This window comes from Rhineura floridana, chromosome 5 (assembly GCF_030035675.1).
Source record: "Rhineura floridana isolate rRhiFlo1 chromosome 5, rRhiFlo1.hap2, whole genome shotgun sequence".
In the NCBI taxonomy this organism is placed as follows: Eukaryota; Metazoa; Chordata; class Lepidosauria; order Squamata; family Rhineuridae; genus Rhineura; species Rhineura floridana.
The window spans coordinates 91,153,291-91,177,500 of record NC_084484.1 but is presented as its reverse complement, the minus strand read 5'-3'; the positions used below and the strand labels follow the sequence as shown (position 1 = coordinate 91,177,500).

At 42.3% G+C, this 24,210-nt stretch overlaps 1 protein-coding gene across 3 annotated transcripts in view; it reads right to left on the bottom strand.

Annotated features, from left to right (window-relative positions):
- USP9X (ubiquitin specific peptidase 9 X-linked) overlaps nt 1-24,210 on the bottom strand; it is a 164,342-nt gene that overhangs the window by 94,377 nt on the left and 45,755 nt on the right. For all 3 annotated transcript variants that reach the window (XM_061627466.1, XM_061627464.1, XM_061627467.1), the window contains 4 exons: nt 20,938-21,144; nt 19,020-19,156; nt 18,178-18,311; nt 14,408-14,495 (listed from right to left, as the gene is read on the bottom strand). In XM_061627466.1, coding sequence (XP_061483450.1) covers nt 14,408-14,495; nt 18,178-18,311; nt 19,020-19,156; nt 20,938-21,144 — 566 coding nt within the window. The remainder of the gene's footprint in view (nt 1-14,407; nt 14,496-18,177; nt 18,312-19,019; nt 19,157-20,937; nt 21,145-24,210) is intronic.

Genomic DNA, 24,210 nt, shown 5'->3' with positions numbered 1-24,210 from the left:
CCAACTTCGGTTGGTAGCTCAGCTACGTCCCTACCTGAGTAAGGAGGACCTTACATCAGTAGTACATGCTCTGGTAACCTTGCGTTTGGACTACTGCAACGCGCTTTACGTAGGGCTACCTTTGAAGACGGTTCGGAAGCTACAGCTAGTGCAAAATGCGGCGGCCAGACTGCTAACAAGAACTAAGCGGTCTGAGCATATAACACCTGTGCTGGCTTGCCTGCACTGGCTTCCAATATGCTTCCGGGCCAGATTCAAAGTGTTGGTGTTAACCTATAAAGCCTTATACGGTGCGGGACCACGATATCTGTCGGAACACCTCTCCCGATACAAACCGGCTCGTACACTACGGTCTACTACGAAGGCCCTCCTCCGGGTCCCGACGCATAGGGAGGCCCGGAGGGTGGTGACGAGATCTAGGGCCTTCTCAGTGGCAGCCCCCGAATTGTGGAACAGTCTCCCCGAGGAGGTACGCTTGGCGCCGACACTATCATCTTTTCGGCGCCAAGTTAAAACCTTTCTCTTCTCTGAGGCATTTTAATCTTAGTTAAATGTTTGTAACTTGGTTTTAGATTGTGTAGTTTTTATATGCTTGCTGTATCAGATTCTGTAATTTTATTGTATTTTATGTTAACCGCCCAGAGAGCTATTGCTAGTCGGGCGGTATATAAGTTTAAGAAATAAATAAATAAAATAAATAAAATAAAAAGCAAGCAGGTAAAAGATGTTACGATTCCTAGCTATAAAAGAAAATTGGAGTTAAGAAAACGGACTGCCTTTGTCTAATGCCAAACAGCCTAGATAAAGTATTATGTACTTTTTGGGACTAGACTGCAGGCTCAGTTTCTTTAAACAGCCTGCAGTCCTATAAGAAACTATTATTTTCTATAGATGCATTCCTGTCTCAGTATTGTAAGCAGAAAAAAGCTTTATGAACTATCCAAAGCAGGTTACATAGCAGGTAGAGAAAACTGTGTAGCGAAAACTGTGGTAATTCCACACAAATAAAAGGGTCTCACTACCTTGTCTAAAAGACAATTCTTCTATCCACTGGTCACACAAAAAGGCATAGTTCTTCCACTAATCCCAACTGTGCACATTTCAAAGCTAGTCATGTGGATGGAACATCAGCAGTATCACCCTTAGACTGTTTACTGTTCCTCTCTCATTTTAAAATTCTGTTTGCTAACAATATCCTGTAACCAAACTGTGAATCCCTGCCTGTGTCATTTGCTGCACACATTTAGAAACATTTTGCTTTGTTATACCTTTGATTACAACTGTATCTTCATCACAAGTTTTAAATAATAAATACAACTCCATCCTTAAGAAAACATGTTCTGGGGTGTGGCTAGCTGCAGACGGTTATAGCTGCCTGAGCTGGGCTCTCCAAATCCTGCCACTGTTATTTTTGTCACAGCTCTGGTTAGAGTGAGATTTCACCAAACTATTTAATCATTTCAGCAAGTGGAAAATTTCAGGAGTCCAACTGACAGAAGAATGCCCCATAACTTTTATTTCTTTTTTTTTAACCCAAGACCGACCAGAGGTGTGAAGAACGCTGCTATGTATACTAAATCAACAAAGGCAAGTCAGTTTGAGGGGGAGAATATAATCGTAATTATCCAGCAGATGATTGCTGCACAGTTTTCTAAGCAGAAAAAACATATATTGGAGGAATGGAATGTAAATCTCAAACCTGCTGAAGCTCTGTCAACCTCTTTGGATTCTAAGATTAGGGAGGTTGAAACATCTGTGTCCAAAGCTCTGGAGATAGGTTCACAACATGCAGAGCACATTCAAAGGCTTAAGTGGATTAATTTGGACTTGCAATTAAAAATCTTGGATTTGGAGGATAAGGGTTGCTAAAAAAATCTACGTTTATGCAGGATTCCTGAAGACTTGGAAACAGACAGTTTCTTATCAATTGGTGGAAAACTTTAGATTGGTCTATTTCACCCCAAGATATTGAGCCTGCACCCTGGGCTCTCTACCCCAAACCAACTAACCAAGCCAAGCATCGAGACAAGTTGATTTGTTTTTCTTATTATATTACAAAGGAGGACTTTCTGGAGAGGGTGTCTAATCTTAAGGAACTGAAGCTTCAGAATCATACTGTTATGGTGCTGCAAGAATTGAGTAGGGATACCCTTAGGTGAAAGCAATATCCGAGACCAGCTACAGTGTCTACAAGAAGCAAAGATTTCAACTCATGGTGAAGGTGGAGGGGGTTTTCTACTTGCCAGTACTCGTCAAGAGGCAGTGCAGATTCTGACTCATCTCGGACTCCATGTTCCTTGGAGTGAGGAAGAGCTAGAAGGGGAGCACGTGGGGAATATTTCCTCAATGGAAGCATGGCTGACTGTCCCACCACTGTCAAACTAAGAAGCGTCAACAGGAACCAAGAGACATGGAACAACAGCTGAATACCTCTCAGAATCTTTGTTCTCAAACCAAAGAGGGACAATCTTACTAGTGTTAACATCAGCATTCTGGATTAAGGACTTTGACTGTGACTTTTGACAGTGGAGAGGGGAACAACCATGGCAGTATTTGCCACGCCTCCCTCACCTCAGTCTTCTTCTAGGAATGGGTTTTGAACCATGATGTGGGTCTATCCCCAGAGGGAATGCATAATGGGTTGTGACATTAAGTATATTTGGATGGCAAGAGGGTGGCAGGGGTAAAGTGGGACTTTTTCAGCTTTTGTTGAGTGAGAGCTCCCCCCCCGGTGTCTATTGCTACTAGCCAGCTTTCTCCTGAGGGTCTTATTTTAGGCCCTTGGCAATGTGGCAGACCGTTTAAATGTGTTAATTTTTTTAGTTTGCTGTTTAAAGTGGTCACAGAACTTTAGTTATCTGCATGGGTGTCATAAGAGAGTATTTTGGTTTGTCCTGGAGGGTAAACATGATTTGAAAAGAACAGGAAAAAGCAATAAAACAACTCTGATATGGAAGATAATCAAGGAAGCAAAACAAAAGTAGTGACCTGGAATGTGAGGATATGGGAGATCCTATTAAATGGAGAAGGTTATCAGACCTTCTCTGGAAATATCATCCCAAGATGGTATGCTAACAAGAGACTCATCACATATTTAAGGTGGAACATTTATTGGAACATCATTACAGTAGAACCTCGCTATAACAGGGCTCACTGAACCATGGATTCAGATATATCACAGGTGTGACGATTTCACCCAAGTAAAATACTGATTACAGAACATGGCTTTCGTTATAATACTGAAGGCCTATGATGCAGGCACATCCTTCATCCTCATACCCCTGTCATATAGTGAGGTTCTACTGATATTGGTAATCATTCTTCTGCACCTGGAGCTAGCAATTCAAGGGGTGTTGCATCGGTGTTTGATAACTCATTTTCCTTTTAAGTTTCTAAAGTAAAAAGGGACCTAGAAGGCAGATTTATTTTTATTAAGGGGCTCTGCGGACATAAGATGCTGACTTTTGCTTCAGTATATTGTCCTAATCAGTGGCAATGGCGTTTTTTATTAGAATTTCATAACAGACTCCTTTAAGGAAGCTCTTATTACTGATGGTGACCTTGATACGTGACCGAGAGAAGGATTAGATCAAAGAAGAAGCCGCACCCTGATTACAGCTATTAAGGAATCTAAGTTTGCCATTTACTTCAGACTTCTAATCTTAGAGACGCATGGCATGAATGGCATTCTGTTGAACCAGGTTTCACTTGTTCTTCCCGCTATGGGTCCCTCTCTAGGATTATGTGCTAATCGATGAGACATTACGAGCTGGTGTGGTGGAAGTGGGCCCATGAAAAATTTCTGAGCACACTTTAGTCTCAACATCTTTTAAGGTTCTGGGTACTCAGGTCTACTTCCCAACCTGGACTTTGAACCCTATTCTTTTTCCCAGTCTAGTTCAATTCAAGCCTTGCAGAGGCAGTTGAACAATATTGTCAAGTAAATGCAGATAGTGGACCTCCTAGGCATGTGGTATAGGATGCAATGAAGGCAGCCTTGTGGCTGCCCCCCTGGAGTTGGAGAACAGGTACAGACAGAGTGGGTTCCCCACGGTATATTGAATGTTGGAGACAAAGTGAACAGCATTAGAAGCATTAGAAATTGATAAGACATCTAAATCTCTGGTTTATTTACAACAAAAAATCTATGAATTAAGTAATAAAAACTCAAGATTAATGGCAAATGCGGTAAAAAGGAAACAAGCTAAGCAATCTGTGTTTTTGCTTCGCCTTCAGGATGGTACTTGGGTTGTGGACCCTGGGGGAATCATTGCACAATTCTCTAAATACTCCTCCTCATTATATTCCTCTACTGAGCCAGATCAGGAGGATATAAACAATTTCTTGGACATAGTTAATATCCACCCTTCTCTGAGGATTTTCAGAGATCTTTAAATGAAAGGATTTCCTTAGAGGAGATGGAGGGTATGACAGCTAAACTTAAGCCTCAGAAGGCACCGGGCCCAAATGAATTGTTGACTGACTTGTATAAGCACCTTGGGGAGTTGCTGCATCTGGTGGCCTTATTTAACGGGCTACTAGATGGTACATTGTACTTTTGTTCTGGATGATATTTTATTTTGAAACACAAACTCAAAATCAATTATTGTAAGGTGACATTGGTTTTATGTTGGGAAATGTTTGTAAGAAACATAAAAAACTGAAACATGTTGCTTGGATATTTACGCATATTCAACCCCCACATATTAATATTTGGTAGAGCCATCTTTCACTGCAATAACAGCTTTAAGTCTTCTGTGATAGGTATGTACCAGCTTTGCACACACTGTCAGAGGGATTTTGGCCCATTCTTCTTGGCAGATACTCTCCAGGTTGGTGGAACGCCGCTTGTGGACCGCAATTTTCAAAGAGCACCACAGATTCTCAGTGGGACTGAGATCAGGACTTTCACTGGGCCACTATAGGACATTCACCTTTTTGTTATTGAGCCACTCCAATGTTGCTTTGGCTTTGTGCTTGGGATCATTGTCCTGCTGAAAAGTGAATTTCCTCCCAAGCTTCTGTTTATTAGTGGACTGAAGTAGGTTCTCTTGCAATATTTCCCTGTATTTTGCTCTATCCATTCTTCCTTTGATTTTAACAAGATGGCCCGTCCCTGCTGATGAGAAGCATCTCCACAGCATACTTCACTGAAGGGACGGTGTGTCTTGAGGCATGGACAGTGTTAGGTTTGCAGCACACATAGATCTTTTGAGTTTTGCCAAAAAAAAAAATTATCTTGGTCTCATCTGACCATAAAACCATAAAACGCAACTGGGGCACTCTCATGCTTTCTGGCAAACTCCAGATGTGCTTTCAGATGGTACTTTTTGATTAACAGCTTCTTTCTAGCCACCCTCCCATACAGGCCAGTGTTATGCAGAGCTCTTGATATGGTTGACTGGTGCACCATTACTTCACTCCCAGCCATTGAACTCTGTAGCTCCTTCAAAGTGATTGTTGGCCTCTCTGTGGCTTCTCTCACAAGTTCCCTCCTTGTTCGAGTGCTGAATTTTGAGAGACGGCATTTTCTTGGCGGTGCCTGGGTGGTGTGATGCAGCTTTCACTTCCGGATCCAACAGTGCTCACTGGGCTATCCAAACACTTGGATATTAGTTTGTACTCTTTTCCTAATCTATGCATTTGTATTACAATATCTCACACTTCTGTAGAATGCTCTTTGGTCTTCATTTTCCTTCAGATCCACAGCCTGACCAATGATTCTTCAACAGTAGGTTTTTTATCCTGACAATGTGACAGCAACTTTAATGGTTCACAGGGGAAGGCCAATGGTAAGGTAACTGTGTCCTTGATAGGGCAATTTCTTTCATCTGTGTAAACTGGGAGTTTCTACAGCACAGGGGTTGAATACTTATGCAAGCAACATGTTTGTTTTTATGTGGCTTATAAACATTTCCCAACAAAAAACCAATGTCACCTTACAATAATTGATTTTGATTTTCAGCGTTTCAAAATAAAGCATCATAAAATAAAATATCAATGTACCATTTGTAATTCAGTAATATGAGAACACTGGTCAAGGGTCTGATTACATTTGCAAGGCACTGTAATTAGACTTGTGAGGAATAATAATAAATCTTTGGTTTTGTTTACTTTTGATGCTCATAAGGCCTTTGATTGCCTTGAATGGCCATATCTGATGGCTCTTTTGCAATGATTCCAGATTGGGGAGAAGATGGAATCAGTTCTGTCCAAGTTATATAGTCCAGTAATGATGATGGTGAAAGTAAACAATATAGATTCATCCCCCCTTTCTTTGTTTCGTGGAACCCAACAAGGATGCCCTCCCCCCCTTTGTTCATTCTTTCTTTAGATCCCTTAGTGTCAGGCCCAGGATGAGACTCAGGAACCAGACCAGGGGTTGTAAGTAATTCAGTTTTTATTAGAGTAATGTCCAAACAAAGACTGCGTCTTCTCATGAAGCAGTACAGAAATCAGGTCCTGCGGCATGGAGAGAAAGTTGACAGAGCAAGGGGCTGCTTTCCCGCCGGTTCTTTAAGAAGGTTCCGATTCCAGTATGGGGGATGGGGGGGGGCTGATGGTAAACTGACTCGCGGCTTTTCTGCCTTGGGCAGCCCTCCCTCTTCTCCCTCCTGTTCTGAGCTTCGAAGAAGGGGAGGCGTGGGAATGTCCAGGGAAGATTCTGAAACTCCAAAGCTCTCAGGCTCCCCGTTGCTAGGCAACCCTATCTCTGGCATTTCCTCTGCTTCGTCTTCACTCCACTCGGGCGAAGTTACTCCCCCTACTCCCTGCCATCCGTCTGAATCCTCTTCTTCCAACCCCTCGGGACCCCAACTCTGCCTCCCGACATCATCCCCTCTCCCAAGCTGCCCCCCCCTTTTTGCTGACTTGGGACGGTGGGGAAAACGTTGATGGAAAAGTTTTACCAAATCTGGAGCATGCACGTCAGCTTCATCTTCCCATGATCTATCAGCTGGTCCATAGCCTTTCCAGTGAATCAAGTACTGCAACTTGCGGCGTCTTATTCTGGAGTCTAGGATTTCCCCAACTTCAAACTCAGTCTGCTCATTTACCAGGAGCGGAGCTCCGGGAGGCTCCTCCGGCCGTAACTCACTGGGAGGGGCGGCTTTCGTTAACAGGGATCGATGGAACACAGGATGTATTTTAAACGTGTCAGGTAGCTTCAGTCAGTACGCCACGGGATTAATTTGAGTTTCTATTTCAAAAGGACCCACCCTCTTGTCTTGTAATTTTCTACATTTGCCTGGCATCTGGAGGAAGCGGGTGGACAGCCAGACCTGGTCTCCCGGCTGCAAGGGGGGGGCTCCTTCCTGTGCAGATCAGCCACTCGCTTGTACTCCGTTTTGGCTTCGTTTAACTGCTGTTTCAATGTCTGTTGCGCCGCCTGCAATTCCCTAAGAAAGTTCTCTGCGGCCGGTACCAGCATACCCTCTGAGCTGCTTGGAAATACTTTAGGATGGAATCCATAATTAGCGAAGAACGGGGTTTGTTGAGTGCTGGAGTGCAGGGAATTGTTGTAGGCAAACTCCGCAAAATGCAAATATGATACCCAGTCAGTCTGTTGATAGGACACATAACTACGTAAATATCTTCCCAGAACGGCGTTCAAGCGTTCCGTCTGGCTATCTGTCTGGGGGTGATGGGCGGAGAAGAGCTCTAATTCAGTCTGCAGCTGTTTCCACATTGTTCTCCAAAATTTGGCTGTGAACTGAGTTCCTCGGTCCAAGACTACACTGTTTGGCAACCCATGCAGCCGGTAGACTTCTTTGATGAATAACTTGGCCGTTTCTTTAGCCTCTAAGGCCCCTGCACAAGGAAGAAAATGCGCCATTTTGGTGAGTAAATCTACCACTACTAGGATGGCTGTCATTCCTTGGGACTTGGGTAAATCAGTTATAAAATCCATGGAGAGGTCCTTCCAGGGTTCGTGTGGGACAGGTAATGGTTGTAACAGTCCTGTTGGTTTTCCTGTTTGTGTTTTTGTCCGCATACAGACAGAGCAGGACTTTACATAGTTTTCAATATCCCGACGCATTTTAGGCCACCAAAAGTCCTTGGCCACGTTCTGAATGGTTTTGTAAATCCCAAAGTGTCCCGCTGTGACGGAATCATGGCACTGGCGTAGGATTCTGAGCCTTAATTCCCCTTCTGGCACATATCTAGCGGTTTTGAACCATAACAGTCCATTTCTCCAGTGGAAAGTTACTTCTGAGTCTTGCTCTCGTCCCGTCTCCTGCCTATATCTTAGCATGTCTACATCTGCTTGTTGTGCCTTTTTGAGTTCCTCTTCCCATGAAGTTAATTTCTCTGGCGGGATCACGTACTGAGGCTGGTCGTCTGATTCACTTTCTTTGAATTGTGGCTGTCTGGATAAGGCATCTGCTCTCTGGTTTTTGGCTTGGGCATGATAAATAATCTTCAAGTTAAATCTAGTGAAGAACTGGGACCATCTTATCTGTCTCTGGTTCAGCTTTCTGGCTGTTTGGAGGCTTTCAAGATTCTTGTGGTCGGAGCGCACTTCAATCTGATGAGAGGCCCCCTCTAGGTATTGTCTCCAGTTCTCAAAAGAATCCTTGATGGCCAGCAGCTCCTCCTCCCATACTGTGTAGTTCTTCTCTGCTGGCTTTAACTTCCTAGAGGAGTACGCGCAGGGGTGCAGCTCCTTCCCCTCTTGGTCTAATTGCAGAAGGACCCCCCCGATGGCAAAATCCGAAGCATCTGCTTCCACGACAAAAGGGCGGGTCGGATCAGCAAAGCGCAGAATGGGCTCGGAAGCGAACCTTCTCTTCAGCTCCTCAAAGGCCTGGGTGGCATTCTCTGTCCATTGAAACTTCTTCTTTCCCCTTAAACAGTCAGTCAGAGGAGCTGTTAATTTGGAAAAACCTGGAATGAACTTTCTGTAATAGTTGGCAAACCCTAGAAACCGTTGTACATCCTTTTTGGTAACAGGTTGGCCCCAGTCCAATATACAATTTACTTTCCCTGGGTCCATCTCCACTCCTTCCGGTGAGATTCGGTACCCAAGGAAGTCCAAAGACTTGAGGTCAAATCCACATTTCTCTAACTTAGCATACAAGTGATTCTCAGTCTCTTCAGCACCGTTTTCACATGCTGATCATGATCTTCCTGGTTCTTTGAGAACACCAGGGTATCATCTAAATAACAGATTACATACGTGTCCAACAGGTCTCTAAACACGTCGTTCATGAACTTTTGAAAAACTCCTGGCCTTCCACAAAGCCCGAACGGCATGACCAGGTACTCAAACTGACCATAAGCGGTCAATAATCCCGTTTTCCATTCATCTCCCTCCTTCATTCTGATCAGATTGTACGCTCCTCTCAAATCCAACTTCGTGAAGACTTTTGCGGAGCGCAGTCGGTCTAGCAGCTCTGAAATCAGGGGCAGCGGGTAGCTGTTAGGGATGGTGATCTGGTTCAATGCGCGATAGTCGTTACAAGGTCTGAGTTCCCCCCCTTCTTTTTCACAAACAATAGTGGCGCTCCAGCAGGGGACTGTGAGGGACGTATGAATCCTCGCCTCAGGTTTTTATCCAGGAATTCCTTCAGGGCTTCCCTCTCAGTCTCTGTGAGCGAGTAAATTTTCCCCGATGGGATGCTGGCTCCTGGCACGAGATCAATCGCACAGTCATAAGGGCGGTGGGGGGGTAGAGTTTCTGCCTCTTTTTCATCAAATACATCTTTGAATTCCTCATACTTCAGCGGCAGGGTCACTTGCTCGATCTCCTGCGCTGCCGCCACCAAGGTGTTCTTGATTCCTTCAGGTTGACAGTTCTCCTGACAATACTGTGAGGTGAACCACACCACCGCCTCCTTCCAACATATCTTGGGTTCATGCTTTGCTAGCCAGGGCATTCCCAGAATCACCTCAAAGTTCGAGAGATCTGACACGTATAGCGAAATGAACTCTTCATGCCCAGGGATTTGAAGTTTCACTTCCTCTGTGGCTTGTGTGACCCCTCCTGACTTCAGGGGTCTCCCATCGATGGTCTCCACAGCTAGGGGAGCATCCAGTTTCCACCGGGAAATTCCATGATGCTTGGCTAGCTTGGCATCAATAAAATTTGTGGAGGCTCCACTGTCAATCAAGGCAGTAGAATTAAACACCACTCCTCTGGAAGTTGTAATCCGAATAGGTAAGACCAACACCCCTTTTGAGGGTGGTTGGATCGTTGGAGGGCCTTTATACAACGCGGCCCCCAGTCCACCGGCCTGCACGTGGACTGGGTGTTCTAGTTTCCCGACGGCTCGGCTTTCCCTCCTTTCAGTCCACAGTCTCTGGCCACATGGCCCGGTCTTGAACAATAAAAGCATAAATGTTCTCCACGTCGTCTTTCTTTTTCTTCTTCTGACAATCTTGGCCTAGCCCCTCCCTGTCCCTCAGTTGCATTACCTGCCGTCCCTGCAGTGGAAAGGGCCTTGCTGCGGGATGCCGAGGCTGAGTATCTCGGGACCTCCTGCTTCTTTTCCAGGCGTCTTCCTTCCAACCAGTGATCTATCTGTAGGCATAGCCGGATTAGCCCTGGTAGGTCAGTGGGAGGGGTGGTCCTGGCCGGCTCATCCAGGATTTCAGCATTTAATCCACTCCGGTACATAAACATCAAGGCTGCATCATTATAACCAGTTTCCTGGGACAAAATTTTAAAGGCGTTAGTGTACTCAGAAACAGTCCCTTTAGCTTGCTTCAGAGCGCCTAGCTGCCGCGCTACTGTTTCAGCTCTTTGTGGGTCTTGAAACATCTCGGTCATCTCCTGTATAAATCCTCTGTATCTTCTTAAGACAGTATCCTTTCTCACCAGATATGGGGTCACCCATTTTGCAGCTTCTCCCTCCAGAAGGCTAATCACCAAGGCGACTTTAGCCCCATCGTCTGGAAATTCTGTGTGCCTGAAATCCAGATATAATTCACATTGAGCCACGAAAGTTGCCAACTGATCACTCTGTCCCGCGTATTTTGGGGGCAATCCAATGGGAACCTTTACTGCGGCAACTGGAGGGGCTGTTCGCATCTGGTCTATCGTGGTCTTCAAGGCTTGATTATCCGTTTTCAACGCCTTGACGGCTGCTAGCAGGGCTTGGACATCCGTCTGCAAATCAGCTACCTTAGTCCTCAAGAGTTTCACTTCTTCCGTCTCGGAAGTGGGGTTCGTTCCCCCCGCTGCTCCCTTTGACATCTTGTCCCAGTCAACTGAAGAGCGCGTTGAGGGTGATTGAGGTGGCTCTGTCAAGCTGTCAGGCCCAGGATGAGACTCAGGAACCAGACCAGGGGTTGTAAGTAATTCAGTTTTTATTAGAGTAATGTCCAAACAAAGACTGCGTCTTCTCATGAAGCAGTACAGAAATACAGGTCCTGCGGCATGGAGAGAAAGTTGACAGAGCAAGGGGCTGCTTTCCCGCCGGTTCTTTAAGAAGGTTCCGATTCCAGGATGGGGGATGGGGGGGGGCTGATGGTAAACTGACTCGCGGCTTTTCTGCCTTGGGCAGCCCTCCCTCTTCTCCCTCCTGTTCTGAGCTTCGGAGAAGGGGAGGCGTGGGAATGTCCAGGGAAGATTCTGAAACTCCAAAGCTCTCAGGCTCCCCGTTGCTAGGCAACCCTATCTCTGGCATTTCCTCTGCTTCGTCTTCACTCCACTCGGGCAAAGTTACTCCCCCTCCTCCCTGCCATCCGTCTGAATCCTCTTCTTCCAACCCCTCGGGACCCCAACTCTGCCTCCCGACACTTAGACATTAACTTGCGGATGAACAAAGATATAAAAGGATATGAATGTGGTGGATCATCATAGTTACTGAGACTTTTCACAGATGATATGGTGTGGGGGATTTTTTGCTGATCCCCAGCAGAATAAATCAGAACCCATGTTTTCGCATGTTCAACCTCAAGATGTACTTTTTTCTAGAAAGATTCTAATATAAGGATCTGCTTAACAAGCCTCCTATACTTACGAGTGCAAATTCCTTGTAATTTGGGCAGATTATATCATTTTAATTATCTCCCAGTGCTCCGGTCCCTATCATCAGAAATACATTGGAAGGCTCTTAAACTTTCAATATTAGGTAGGCTGGCTGCCTTAAAGTTCACGTGTTTGCCAAAGCTTTTATTCTTATTCCAAGTTCTCCCTATAATGGTACAGGGTGAGTATATTCAGAAGTGGCAAAATTTGATGAACAAATACGCTTTACAGAAAAAATGCTCCAGACTGTCTCTGATCTCCTTTATACTTGATCTAGCTTGGGGGGTTGGGACTTTCATTGGCCACAACTGTATTTTGATGCTTCTCCATTTCATCCACTCTTACCATTAAAGTCTAATGATCAAAGTACACTTTGGGTGGCTACAGAGGCTATGAAGAACCCTTTTTTTTCATTAGAGGTACTTCCATTATTGTGGTCTAAAATAAGGCAATAGCAACTATTACCTTATCCTTTTACGAGTTATACTTTTTAGTTTGGTACAGATGGCATGCTAAGCTTCTCCCTCACCCCTCTGTATTATTTCCTTTGGCTTACCATCCTCAGCTATTTGTTTGGATAGAGAGGCATTGTGTGCTGCCCTGAAGAGATGATAAGGCTATGAGATTCTTTTCCCATAAGAATCCTCTATGTCAGAAAACTTCAAGATGCAGGGATGGACTGGCTTCAAGTTAGACAGATAGCGCAATTTATTAAGGAAAGGTCTGTTGTGACACAGGGAAATAACCCACTTTGTTTTTGAGTGCCCAGTAAATGAATGGGGTTTGGGGGCTAAGGGTTTGGTTTCTTATTTGTACCGTTTGCTGCTGAAAAGCCAGTTTCCTTCATTTGATAGCCTGAAGGCGGGGGGGGGGGAGGAGGAAGGGCTTGGGAGAACAACTCGACTCAGTTGTATGGATCAAGATTTGGTTGACCGAGTCCTTCTCCTTTGCATCAGCTTATATGACAGTGTTCCATCGGTGGTTTTATACAAAAGCTCACATAATGACATCTGGGTTCCTCCAATGTTGGCTGGGGTACCCAGGCAAAGGCACATATCGGCATGTTTGAGAGCGTGGGCAGGAGGCTGTGTTTTGGGATGAAATGCTAGCAGAGATTGGGGCTATTATTGGCAAGAGGCTAGCTCAGGATCCTATGCTGTGTCTGTAATCCATGTTTTGTGAAGACAATTCTGATATTATGTTTAAACCTTTGGTGGGTTTTTTTGTTGAGGGCAGGTCATTTAACACCATCTCAGGGATGCAAATTAAATAATGAATATGTGGTATAAGACAGCTACATATATAGCTACTTTACAGAAACTTGCTCGTGAACTTTTATTAGGGGAGAGGCACCACCAGAGGATTTTGCTATGGTGTGGTAGCCTTCTGTAACATATATGGATAGACAAATCGTGTCTTGCCACCTTCCAGGGAAATATAATTTTGATAACTGATTAAAAAATAATTAATAGTAAAGGAATGAAGTATATTTTTTTATTAACCTGGTATAAATGGAGATGAACAACCATCTGGTTTTTGGTTTTGTTGAGTATATTGATATTATATCAATAGCATATGTTGGTGTATTTTTTTTCTTTATTTTGTAGTGTATGATTTTAATTTCACTAAAGTATGTGCGGGAGAAAATGTGTTCTGATCTTAGCAGATTCTACTAGGTTTATCTCACCCAGTATTAATGCTTGTGTTCTTTTCAGCCAAGTTACTAGGGGGAAAATGCAGTAATTGTTTACATAGGGTTGGATCATTAGACTAGAAGCTAGCAAAATTATAACTTGGTAGCCAAGGGAAGTAGCTGCTCCTCATATTAAGAGTCACATTGCTCAACAGTCTATCAGGTCATGGCACAACTATCAGTTTATATAATTTTAGGGTGGACTTAGACAAAATAGTAAAACCAAAGTTATTAAACCACCTCCATTCTCATTTACCAGAGAATGGTAACAGGAAAAGCAAAGGAACAGGAAAAGAACAGGAAAAGCAAAGGAACTCTCCAATAATTTCAGGGATGTCAGAGTACACTTACGTTAGGGACCTAGTCTCTGTGGAATAGGCATTCATTCCCTGTCTTTTCAGACTGGGATCATATTGTAAGAACCTTAGTACATGATGAACCAAGTGATACATCTACATCAGCTGCACTCAAGACTAAAAAGAGCACCACTCTCTGCTCCCACTCTTCTAGGTACAGAGCACTGAAGCAGTCACTCCGCTGGTTAGAATAAAGAGCATTACTGCTTGCACCATGGAGAAATGGAGAGCTTGAGTGTGGATGCATGAAAGAGATTGTGCCTTCTAAGCTAATAGACCCAGCACTACAAGACATACAAGAGGGCCTTGCTTCTTTGCTTTCCAAGTAGTGTACATTATTCAGTATTTTCCTCCCAATGTAAAAGAAATATTACACAAACCAACCGTAGAAAGTTCAAACGCTCTTGGACTTCTTGCACATGACTGTATCTACTCCCTGGTCTCACAGTTTGTGGATCATATTCTCCATGCTCTGCAAATTTAATACAAGATGTTATAATACATTTTAAAAACTAATAGCACAAGTCTATGTATGTTTACTCTAAAGCAAGTTGCATTGTGTTTAATGGTACTTATTCCCACAAAAGTGTTTAGAACTGCACACTTTTAAAAGTTTCTCAATAGCCTTATTTTGTTTAATTAATCATTAGCATTTCTAAGTGGTATCTATCACAAGGACTTTTAACAATGTTAGTGACTAACTACCATATTTGACCCTACTTTAAATAAGAGTGATATGCAGTATTTTATTTCAATATGCTTTTCATGTTTGCAAATTTGATTATACAAAGTTTACAGTCCAGCAACAATTTTGATTAACAGAATTTTGTCGGGAAATCAACAGCAAATATTGGAATTTACACTGCAATTTTTATAACTTTTTCAGAATAATTTAAACAAAATATGGAAATCGGAATTCATGCATAGCACTTTTCTTATATTTTCTTAAATATATAAGGTCCAGGAAAATGCCTATAGAAGAATATAGGCAAAAGGTGATTCTCCTACCTCTGCCTCCCCTTGGTCTGGCTCCTCCAACCTAGTAGACCTGCTGAAAAGCCTCTGCTGAGGGCTGGGGAACCTTGCTAAACAGGGCAGGCTGTTGCATGGAATACTGACGGGAAACTCTCAAAAACTGGACTGATACATCCCTTCACCCCCCCTTCACACAGCTCACCCCCAAGCCTCACCAGAGGGGTCAGGAAAGTCAACGTCCACCAACCACCTTTTGGAGGCATTTCATTGGATCCCATTCACACTAAGTTGTTATGTTAATTCACTAACAGGCAAAAAAAACCTTGCAGTTTAAGAATGTACCTATAGCTAACTGATATTTCTATCAAACTTTAAAAAGCAGGGGAAATGGGCAAATATAGCGAATGCACCAGGGGAGCTGGAGAACTGACCTCTTCTCTGAAATATTGTTATGCCCTACAAATTTGTAAAAATGCAAAAACAATTTGAGTTGGTCTTTCACGGTCCAATCCACTTTCTGTGTACCTCTGAGCATATGCTGAGTGGTGGCAACCTGCCATCTCCAAAGATGAAGAATTATATTTTTGTATGTTTGTTGGGCCTGATGCCATACTACCCTGACCACACCTGATCTCGGAAGCTAAGCAGGGTCAGCCCTGGTTAGTACTTGGATGGGAGACTGCCTAGGAATACTAGGTGCAATAGTCTTAGAGGAAGGCAATGGTAAGCCACCTCTGAATACCTCTTACCATGAAAACCCATGAAAACTGAGACACCTCATGTCCACTGGAAACTATTCTGCAGAATAGTTAGTGCCATTATTCCACAATTGTTTTTGGAGTTTTTTAGTGTTGCAAAGTGTTGCTGTACTTCACATATTCACAGAAACAGAAGCAAAAGAAAATGATTTACTACAGGAAACTTCACTAAAATTGCAAACAAACTTATTTAAAGTGACTATCTGAACTATATCAACTGTCTTAATATTGTTGCTTCCTCCCTACTAAAACAAGATCAGCACAGTACATGTCTTGTTTCTGTTATTTGGGCTGATTGCAGGTGTTGCCACCACTCACCATATGCTGAGAGGCACATGTTACCAAATTCTCCAAGCTACACAGGAAGTTGATTGGACATGAAAGACCAACTCAAATTGTGTTTGCATTTTTACAAATTTGTAGGGCAGTACAATATCTCAGAGAAGAGGTCAGTTCTCCAGCTCCCCTGGTGCATTCACTATATTTGCCCAATTTCCCTGCTTTTTGAAGTTTGATAGAAATATCCGTTGGCTATAGGTACATTCTTAAACCGAATGGGGTTTTTTTGACTATTAGTGAATTTCTCTTTTTAATCCGGGAGGTAAGAAATGGGATCCTGTGCAAGTTTGCTGAGAATGGACTGATCATTTGCATGCTTATTGAGTTCAGTGGGATTTACTCCCCTGCAATCATGCTTAGGATAGTTGAAACTGACCACAGGGGGGATGGGAAATGGAGGAGGAGGAAGGGCAGGGTAAGGGGGGCAGGGTAAGGGAGGAAGGGCAGATGGAAGGAGGGGGATGGGAGCAGGCAGAAGGGGAAGAGAATGGAAGGTTTGATCATTTGCATGTTTATTGAGTTCAGTAGGATTCACTCCTCTGCAATCATGCTTAGGATAGGTAAAACTGACCATGGGGAGGAGGGAGGGAGGAGGAGGGAGGGAGGACTGGAGTGGGCAGGGGAGGAGGAAGAAAGAAGAGGGGAGGGAAGGAGGAAGGAAGAGGAGAAGGGAATGAGAGGAAAGGCAGGTCTGATTATTTGCATGCTTATTTAGTTCAGTGGGATTTACTATGGGGGAGGAGCAGGGGGAGGGGAGGAGGAAGGGAGGAGATTGGAAGGGGAGGGGCGAAGGAAGGGAGTGGGAAGTGGCAAAAGGGAGGTGATGGGAGGGAGGTGGAGGGGAGGGCAGGCTTGATCATTTGCATGCTTTTTGATTTCAGTGGGATTTACTCCTGTGCGATCATGCTTAGGACAGGTGAGACTGACCTGGGGAAGGGGCAGGGAGGGGAGGAAGAGGGCAGGAAGGGGAAGAGATTGGGTAAGTGGGCACTGGGCAGAAGGGAAGACCCTTTCCTTTCCAAAAGGAAAAGATTGTAAACAGTATCATTTTTCAGCATTTCCCCAATTTTTTATTCTACAACAGGCACATGTGGTCTCCCACCCAAATTTAAACCAAAGCTGCAACTGGCCACATCCACACCAGACCTTTATTTCACTTTAGGCAGTCATGGCTTCTTCCAAAGAATCCTGGGAAGTGTAATTAATGACGGGTGCTGAGATTTGCTAGGAGAGGCCCCGGTCCCCTCACAGAGCTTCAATCAGAGCGGCTGACTGGCCGCTGGAGCTATGTTAGGGGAATAGGAGTCTCCTCTCAGCACCCTTCACAAACGACACTTCCCAAGATTCTGTGGGGGAAGCCATGACTATCTAAAGTGAAATAAAGGTCTGGTGTGGGTGTGCCTCCCCCCCCCAAAGGCAAGCCCAGCGGCTGTGAGTTTGACTTTTAGAACACTGACAGTTGGTTCTTTCTGAGCATGCCCAGGCTTATCATAAACTCCAATGCTAAATTTCTTAAACTAATTAAAAATCAGCTAGGCATTTTTTTTAACTTTTAAACTGCAGAAGATGAAGGTCAGAATATGGAGCAAGGTCATGTGAACATGGCTGATTTTTAATTAATTTCAACAAATTATGAGAACTGACAGAAAAAAGTCCAAAAGGGGTCTGTTTTTTCTCTTTTTACACTTTGAACTCTCTACTCTCTCTGTTTTGTATACCGCCATGAAAACTTAGAGGGTTGTTAAGCAAGTGTTTCTGAATTCAGGACTATAAGTTTTGTAAGGTTTTGTTTTGAAATGAGCTTATGGGAAACATCAGAATGGCATGGGGGATATTTTGAATTTGACATTGTGGAATGCAAAAGATAAATGCTGGCCATGGTATACAGCCACTCTCGTGGCTGTATGTCCATTCAAAATGTTGTAAACAAAATAAAAGACATGAACAAAGCTACTTTCCACTTTCTTTCATTATGCATTTGGCCTTAACATACAGGTCTCCAGTATTTAGCAACGTATAAGAGGCAAATAGATAGCAGTGAGTTCCTTAATGTAGTTCTAGACAAAATTAAATTTAACTCACCTTTAGCATACTGTCTCATGCTTTCCATATATGCTGAAAGATTTTCTGCAACTAAAGTTACTAGAGCATGATTGTGCTGAAGTTGATTGATTAAGTCATGGCGATAAAACACATGGGGGCTTCGCTGAGTTTGACTGCAGTTTAAACACATATCAAAAAGTTACAACTTACAAGAGACTTTGAAAATATCTATTCCACTTAGCAGGAGAAAAGTGGGTGCCCAAAGTGGCTACTGCATTGCAAAACTATACACATTTTCTCCCAATCCCTCCTAGATATAAAAAGTGTTAAGGACTTGAGCAAGCCAGTTCCTTCTCACCCAATCTGTTTTTTCCTCTTTGTTTTGTTTTCAATAAACAACTTAACATTCCATGTCCCAACTGCTTTTTTTACATACACAAACTACCAAACTACTGGTCCCTTTTGGCCTTCATTCTCCCTTCCCCAAGGTAAGAGCTGCCCATAGAAAGCATTGGGGGGAAATCCAGTGCTTTAGCATAATCATGATTGGACAACACAGCTCTTACTCCCAAAGTAACACCAGGCAGGAGTTCTTATCTTTGGCATTCAATGTGAACCTGCAAGTTCTATCTTCAGACAACAGAGTGAGGAGTTTGCAATTTTCTGGCCTCTATAGACTTTACCTATACAAATGCAATCAATGTTCTGTAAGTCCTAGAAGCTTATATGTTCCTGCTGTGGCATATTTACAGAGGCATGAATTTGGGTGGCCTTGTTTAACTTCCCAACTGGTAAGCACTCAACCACCAGAGTTTGCTACTAGAAGGAATCATTTAGTCCAACACATTAAAGAAAGAAAAACGTTTATATTGAAGTCTCACCTCAAGTTTTGTGGTGCTTCACCAAACAAACTACAAATTTCCCTAATTTGTTTCAATGCAGGAATGACCCATTTATCATTTGTGCGAAGCTCTTCTATAAAGCGATCTATCCATTGTATTTTTTGTGTATCTCGATCCTTAAAAAGCAAATATTTTTATTTCAGCATGCAACAAACAAGTAATTTTCAGGCAGTTTATCCATTTCTGGCTCCCTGTTTTAAGTACTTTGGAACTGAACTATGGAGTTAGCGTAATATGTGTTGAAATGTTGCTCAAGGAGACCACTGAACAGCTATTCAAATGTTTAAAAATTCTTCAACTTTGTATTGCTGCTTACATAATAGCAAGATGAGTTTTGAGTGACTTCATCCTGTGCAAAGTAAGCAATCCAATTAACAAGTATGATCAAATGTGTTTTCCAATATCGGAAGTATAGAACAAAAAAGATAGGTATTCTGGGGCATGATGTGTTAAATAACAATAGTTTCAAAATAGTGGTTGCCTCAACTGAAGTATTTTAAGGGAGGATTTCCAAAGAGGCACATACTTTAAGAATGCTGTAATTTATTTACATGAATTTTCATCCAACACAACAAACAGCTAGCATGAATCAATTCAGAAGTAAGATCAAGACAAATTAATTATAGCATCACCTTAAATTTCTCTGCAGGTGACAGTTTTAAAAAATAGTAAATACAATTAGGCATTCAGTCTGAAGAACTGAGAAATCTATATGATCAATCAATGCACAGCACATCTGAGCTTCAGGTTTTTATTTAATAGAAATCTAGAAAATTTCTATTAAATTGAATTAAAAGACTGGGTGCAACCATCCTTAACCCAAAGTATTCAAGAAAATGGGGCACAAGAGTTGACAGCAAGAAACATTTACTAATCTAACCGAATGCTAGACTGCTTCAATTAAAACCATGGTTTAGAGGACCAGGAACAAGCTGTATACTTGTACCCCCCTCCCCTTCTTGTATAGTGCTAAGCAGCTTCCCCTGACATCCAAATATGTAAGATATGGTTAGTGCTTGCACTCTACAACAAAATAAGAAACCCACTTCAGACCATGATTTATTCTGCTTTTGGCAGTATGTGCTCACCACAGTATGTCAAGTTAACTATATTTTTTATCAGTTTGATGTTTGCTGCCTTGGGATTCTTTGGGAGGAAGGGTGGGACACAAATTTAATAAATAATATAGGCATCCTGGCAAACACTAATTAAAAAGGGAGAGAGAAACTGTAGGTGAAAGGGAGAGAGGAGAGTATATGCCAGCCCACAGCTGTTTATGATCCTCTGAACTACAGTTTGTAGGATCATCTGAAGTAAGCCTCTTGATATCTACTTTCATTTATTTCTATTTATTTATTTACTAAATAAATTCATTCATTTATTTATTCATTCATTTACTAAAGATTAGTACAATAGCCTTAATTTAAATGTTCCACAACAGACCTTAAGTTGCATAAATGAAAACACTATTAAATCCCAATTGTTAATTGGTTTTTAATGTTCTTAATTGTTGTAAACCGCCCAGAGAGCTTCAGCTACAAGGCAGTATATAAATGCAATAAATAAATAAATAAATAAAATACCTATAAGACTATGGATTGATGGGCATACATGAATGAGCCTAGTATTTGCAAGCACCTACCATCACACGCTCCATTTTAATCTATTACATCTGACCTGCCAAACTACTATTTTCCTAATCCCTCTAAACCAGGGCTGAAATCCAGGTTTGGAAGGATTACACAGCAACCACAGATCACCAGTTCAGATATAACAGCAAACTGTAGTTTTTGTGAAGGAGGAAGTAACTGGTTGAAACAGAGTGCTAGAGAGGAGAGAAGAGGAAAGCAGATTCTTGGAATGTCAGCCAACCCAGAGCCAAACAGGATATACTTACCTGTGAACAACTGTAATCTAAGATTTTAATGTGGGCACTGAGAGCCTGGTCCATGATATCAACTGGAACATCATCACTATGTGCTAAATTCCATAGAAGGTTCAGTACTTTGTGTGCCATCACACCATCTTTATCATCTTCTGCAAGACGACGAATTAACTCAAGCAACTTTTCACGCTGCTTTTTGCTTGCATTTGTCCAACTTGCCTAGAAAAATAAAGGGATACAGTCAGTGTATTTTAATGTAGCCCTAAAATCAAAGGTACATGAAATGAAAGGATAAAAATATTAACTTGCATTTTAATAATATATTAATTTTGAGAAAAGTGATCTTAACTCTTCTCTCTCCCTTAACACTGGTTAAGATGGTAGCATTGAATGGTTTATCAAAAATTTGAAGGATTGAGCTAGTTTCAGATAATCTTCAAAGATTTAACTTGAACAAGTTTGTAATCAATAAGAATATTAATTGTCCAGCAACTGCATTTTATAGGAATAGGAAGCCAAACAGAAAAGTCTCTTCTCATCTCATTCAAAATGAAACCATGGCCTTGCTTCAAGAGAAGAGCACAAACAGAAGCAAAGTCTACTTTGTTACACAAGAACATTATGAGTAGCACTGCATGATCAGACCAAAGGCCCATCTAGACTAGCCAAACAGATGCCTATAAGAAAACCCACAAGCAGGTCATGAGCAAAACAACACTCTCTCCACTTGTGAATCCCAGTAACTTATCTCCAATAATGGAAGTAATACATAGCTATCATGGCTAGCAGCCATTGACAGCAGCAATCATATCTAGTAGCCATCAATTTGTCTAATTCTCTTTTAAAGTCATCCAAGTGGGTGGTCATCACTACATTTTCTCTGATTGAATTCCATAGTTTAACTATGCCCTGAGTGCAATTATACTTCCTTTTGTCTATCCAGAATATTCCAACATGCAGCTTCTTTGGATGGCCCTGGATTCTAATATTATGAGAGAGAAAAACTTCTATGCACTTTCTCCACACCATGCATAATTTTATACACTTCTATCCTGTCCTCCCTTGCTTGCCTTTTTTCTAAACTAAAAAGCCCTAAACCTTTCGTCACAGGGCAGTTGCTCCAACCCCTTGATCATGTTAGTTGTCCTTTTCTGAACTTTTTCCACTTCTATGTTAACTTTTTTGAGGTGCAAAAACCAGAACTGATCACAATATTCCCAGTGTGGTTGCATCATAGATTTGTATAATGGTACTATGATATTCGGCCAACATTTTTCTTGAGCTGTCCACCACAACCTCAAGATCTTTATCCTCATCAGTTACACACCAGTTCAGATCCCATAAGTGTATATGTGAAATTAGATGGGGGGGGTTGCCCTAGTGTCATCATGTTATACTTTCTTACTTTGAACCACACTTGCCATTTTAATGTCTTTTTGACCAGTTAGAAGAGATTGTTTCGGAGTTCCTTACAATCCCTTTTTGTTCTTACCACCCTTAACACTTTGATATCAGCAAACTCTGCCACTTCATTCACCCTTAACTCCAGGTCATTTATGAACAAGTTAAAAAGCAGTTCCAGTACCAATGCTTGGGGGAATCCTACTTCTTACATGCCTCCACTGTAAGCAATCACCATTTATTTCTGTTTTTTGCTATCTGCCCTAAAACTGATCCATAAGAGGATCTCTCCTGTCATCCCATGATTACTAAGCTTACTCAGGAATCTGAGACTTCAAACACTTTTTGACAATCTAAGTATGCACCATCTACTAGATAACCCATATCCACATGCTATTTAACAGTCTCAAAGAACTTAGTTTGATATTACTTAACCTTGCAGAAGGTATGCTGGTGGTTCTTCAGCAAGACATGCTCTTCTATGTACTTGATAATCCTATATTTAATAATGCTTTCCACCAGTTTTCCTGGAAGAGAAGTTAAACTAACCAGTCTATAGTTTCTCGGACGTGTTTTTAACACTGGTGTTATTAGTTTTTAGGTATGAAGACTCTGCTAGAAAGTCAGCAATTTCACATTTGAGTTCTTTGAGAACTCTCAGGTGGATGCCATCTGGACCCCGTGATTTTGTTCATTTCTGTAAAAAAATGACCTAGAACTTCATTTCTTGCTGCCACGATTTGCCTCAGTTCCTCAGATTCCCCTCCTGAGAAAACTAGTTCAGGCAGAGCGATCTGCCCTACGTTTTCCACAGATGCACAGAGCTCATTCAGCTTCCCTGCAGTCTCATATGCCTCCTTTAGCAGAACTCTGACTCCCTTTTTATCCAAATGTCCAATCACCTCCCTTGTTGGTTTCCTGCTTCTAATGTATCTAACACGTATGCATTGGCCTTAGTGTTTGTTAGTGATATGCTCCTCAAATTCTTGTTTTCCTTTCCTTATAGTTTGCTTACGTTACTTTTGCCGAAGTTTGTGTTTGTTTTTGCTCTCCTCATTTGGACAAGATTTCCAATTTCTGAAGGAAGCTTTTATGACTCTAAAAGCTTCTTTGACTCTACTTGTTAGCCAGACTGGCATCCTTTTGGTGTTAGAATATATACCAGAGATCAGAAAACTATGATCATAGTTTTGAATAACCTCCAAACATTCTAAAGAGAGTTGACCCTCTTGACTGGTTTAATGTCAATTTAATATATTTTCAATAGCAGCAAAATTTAATACTACTTGTAGGGAACTATTTGTGTTTCAAGCACCTCTAGCTGCAAATTCATCATTTTTATTGAATTTATATCCTACCCCTCTTTGCATGAAAATGAAAGGTATTTATTGACTTTTATCCACAGCGTACTTACAGATACTTAAACTCACCTGAAACAACTGGACTTAAAAATATACATTAACTAACCTCTGGACTGCAGTACAGCAATTTCTACACAGCTGGGATGGAGAAACTGCAGCCTTAGCTCTGTCATAGAGCACCTCCTTTGCACACAGAAGGGCCCGGTTCAATTCCTGGCATCTCCAGGTAAGGCTGGGAGAGACTCCCTGCCTGAAATTCTGGAGAGCTGCTGCCAGTCATTAAAAAAACGGTACACAGTTTGAATCACAGAATCATAGAAGAGCAGAGTTGGAAGGGGCCTAGAAGGACATCAAGTCCAACCCTCTTCATAATGCAGGAATCCAAATTAAAGCATACCCAACAGGTGGCTGTCCAGCTGCTTCTTGAATGCTCCAATGTTTGGAGAGCCCACTTCCTCCCTAGGTAATTGGTTCCGTTGTCATACTGCTCTTACAATTAGTTTTTCCTGATGCTCAGCCGAAA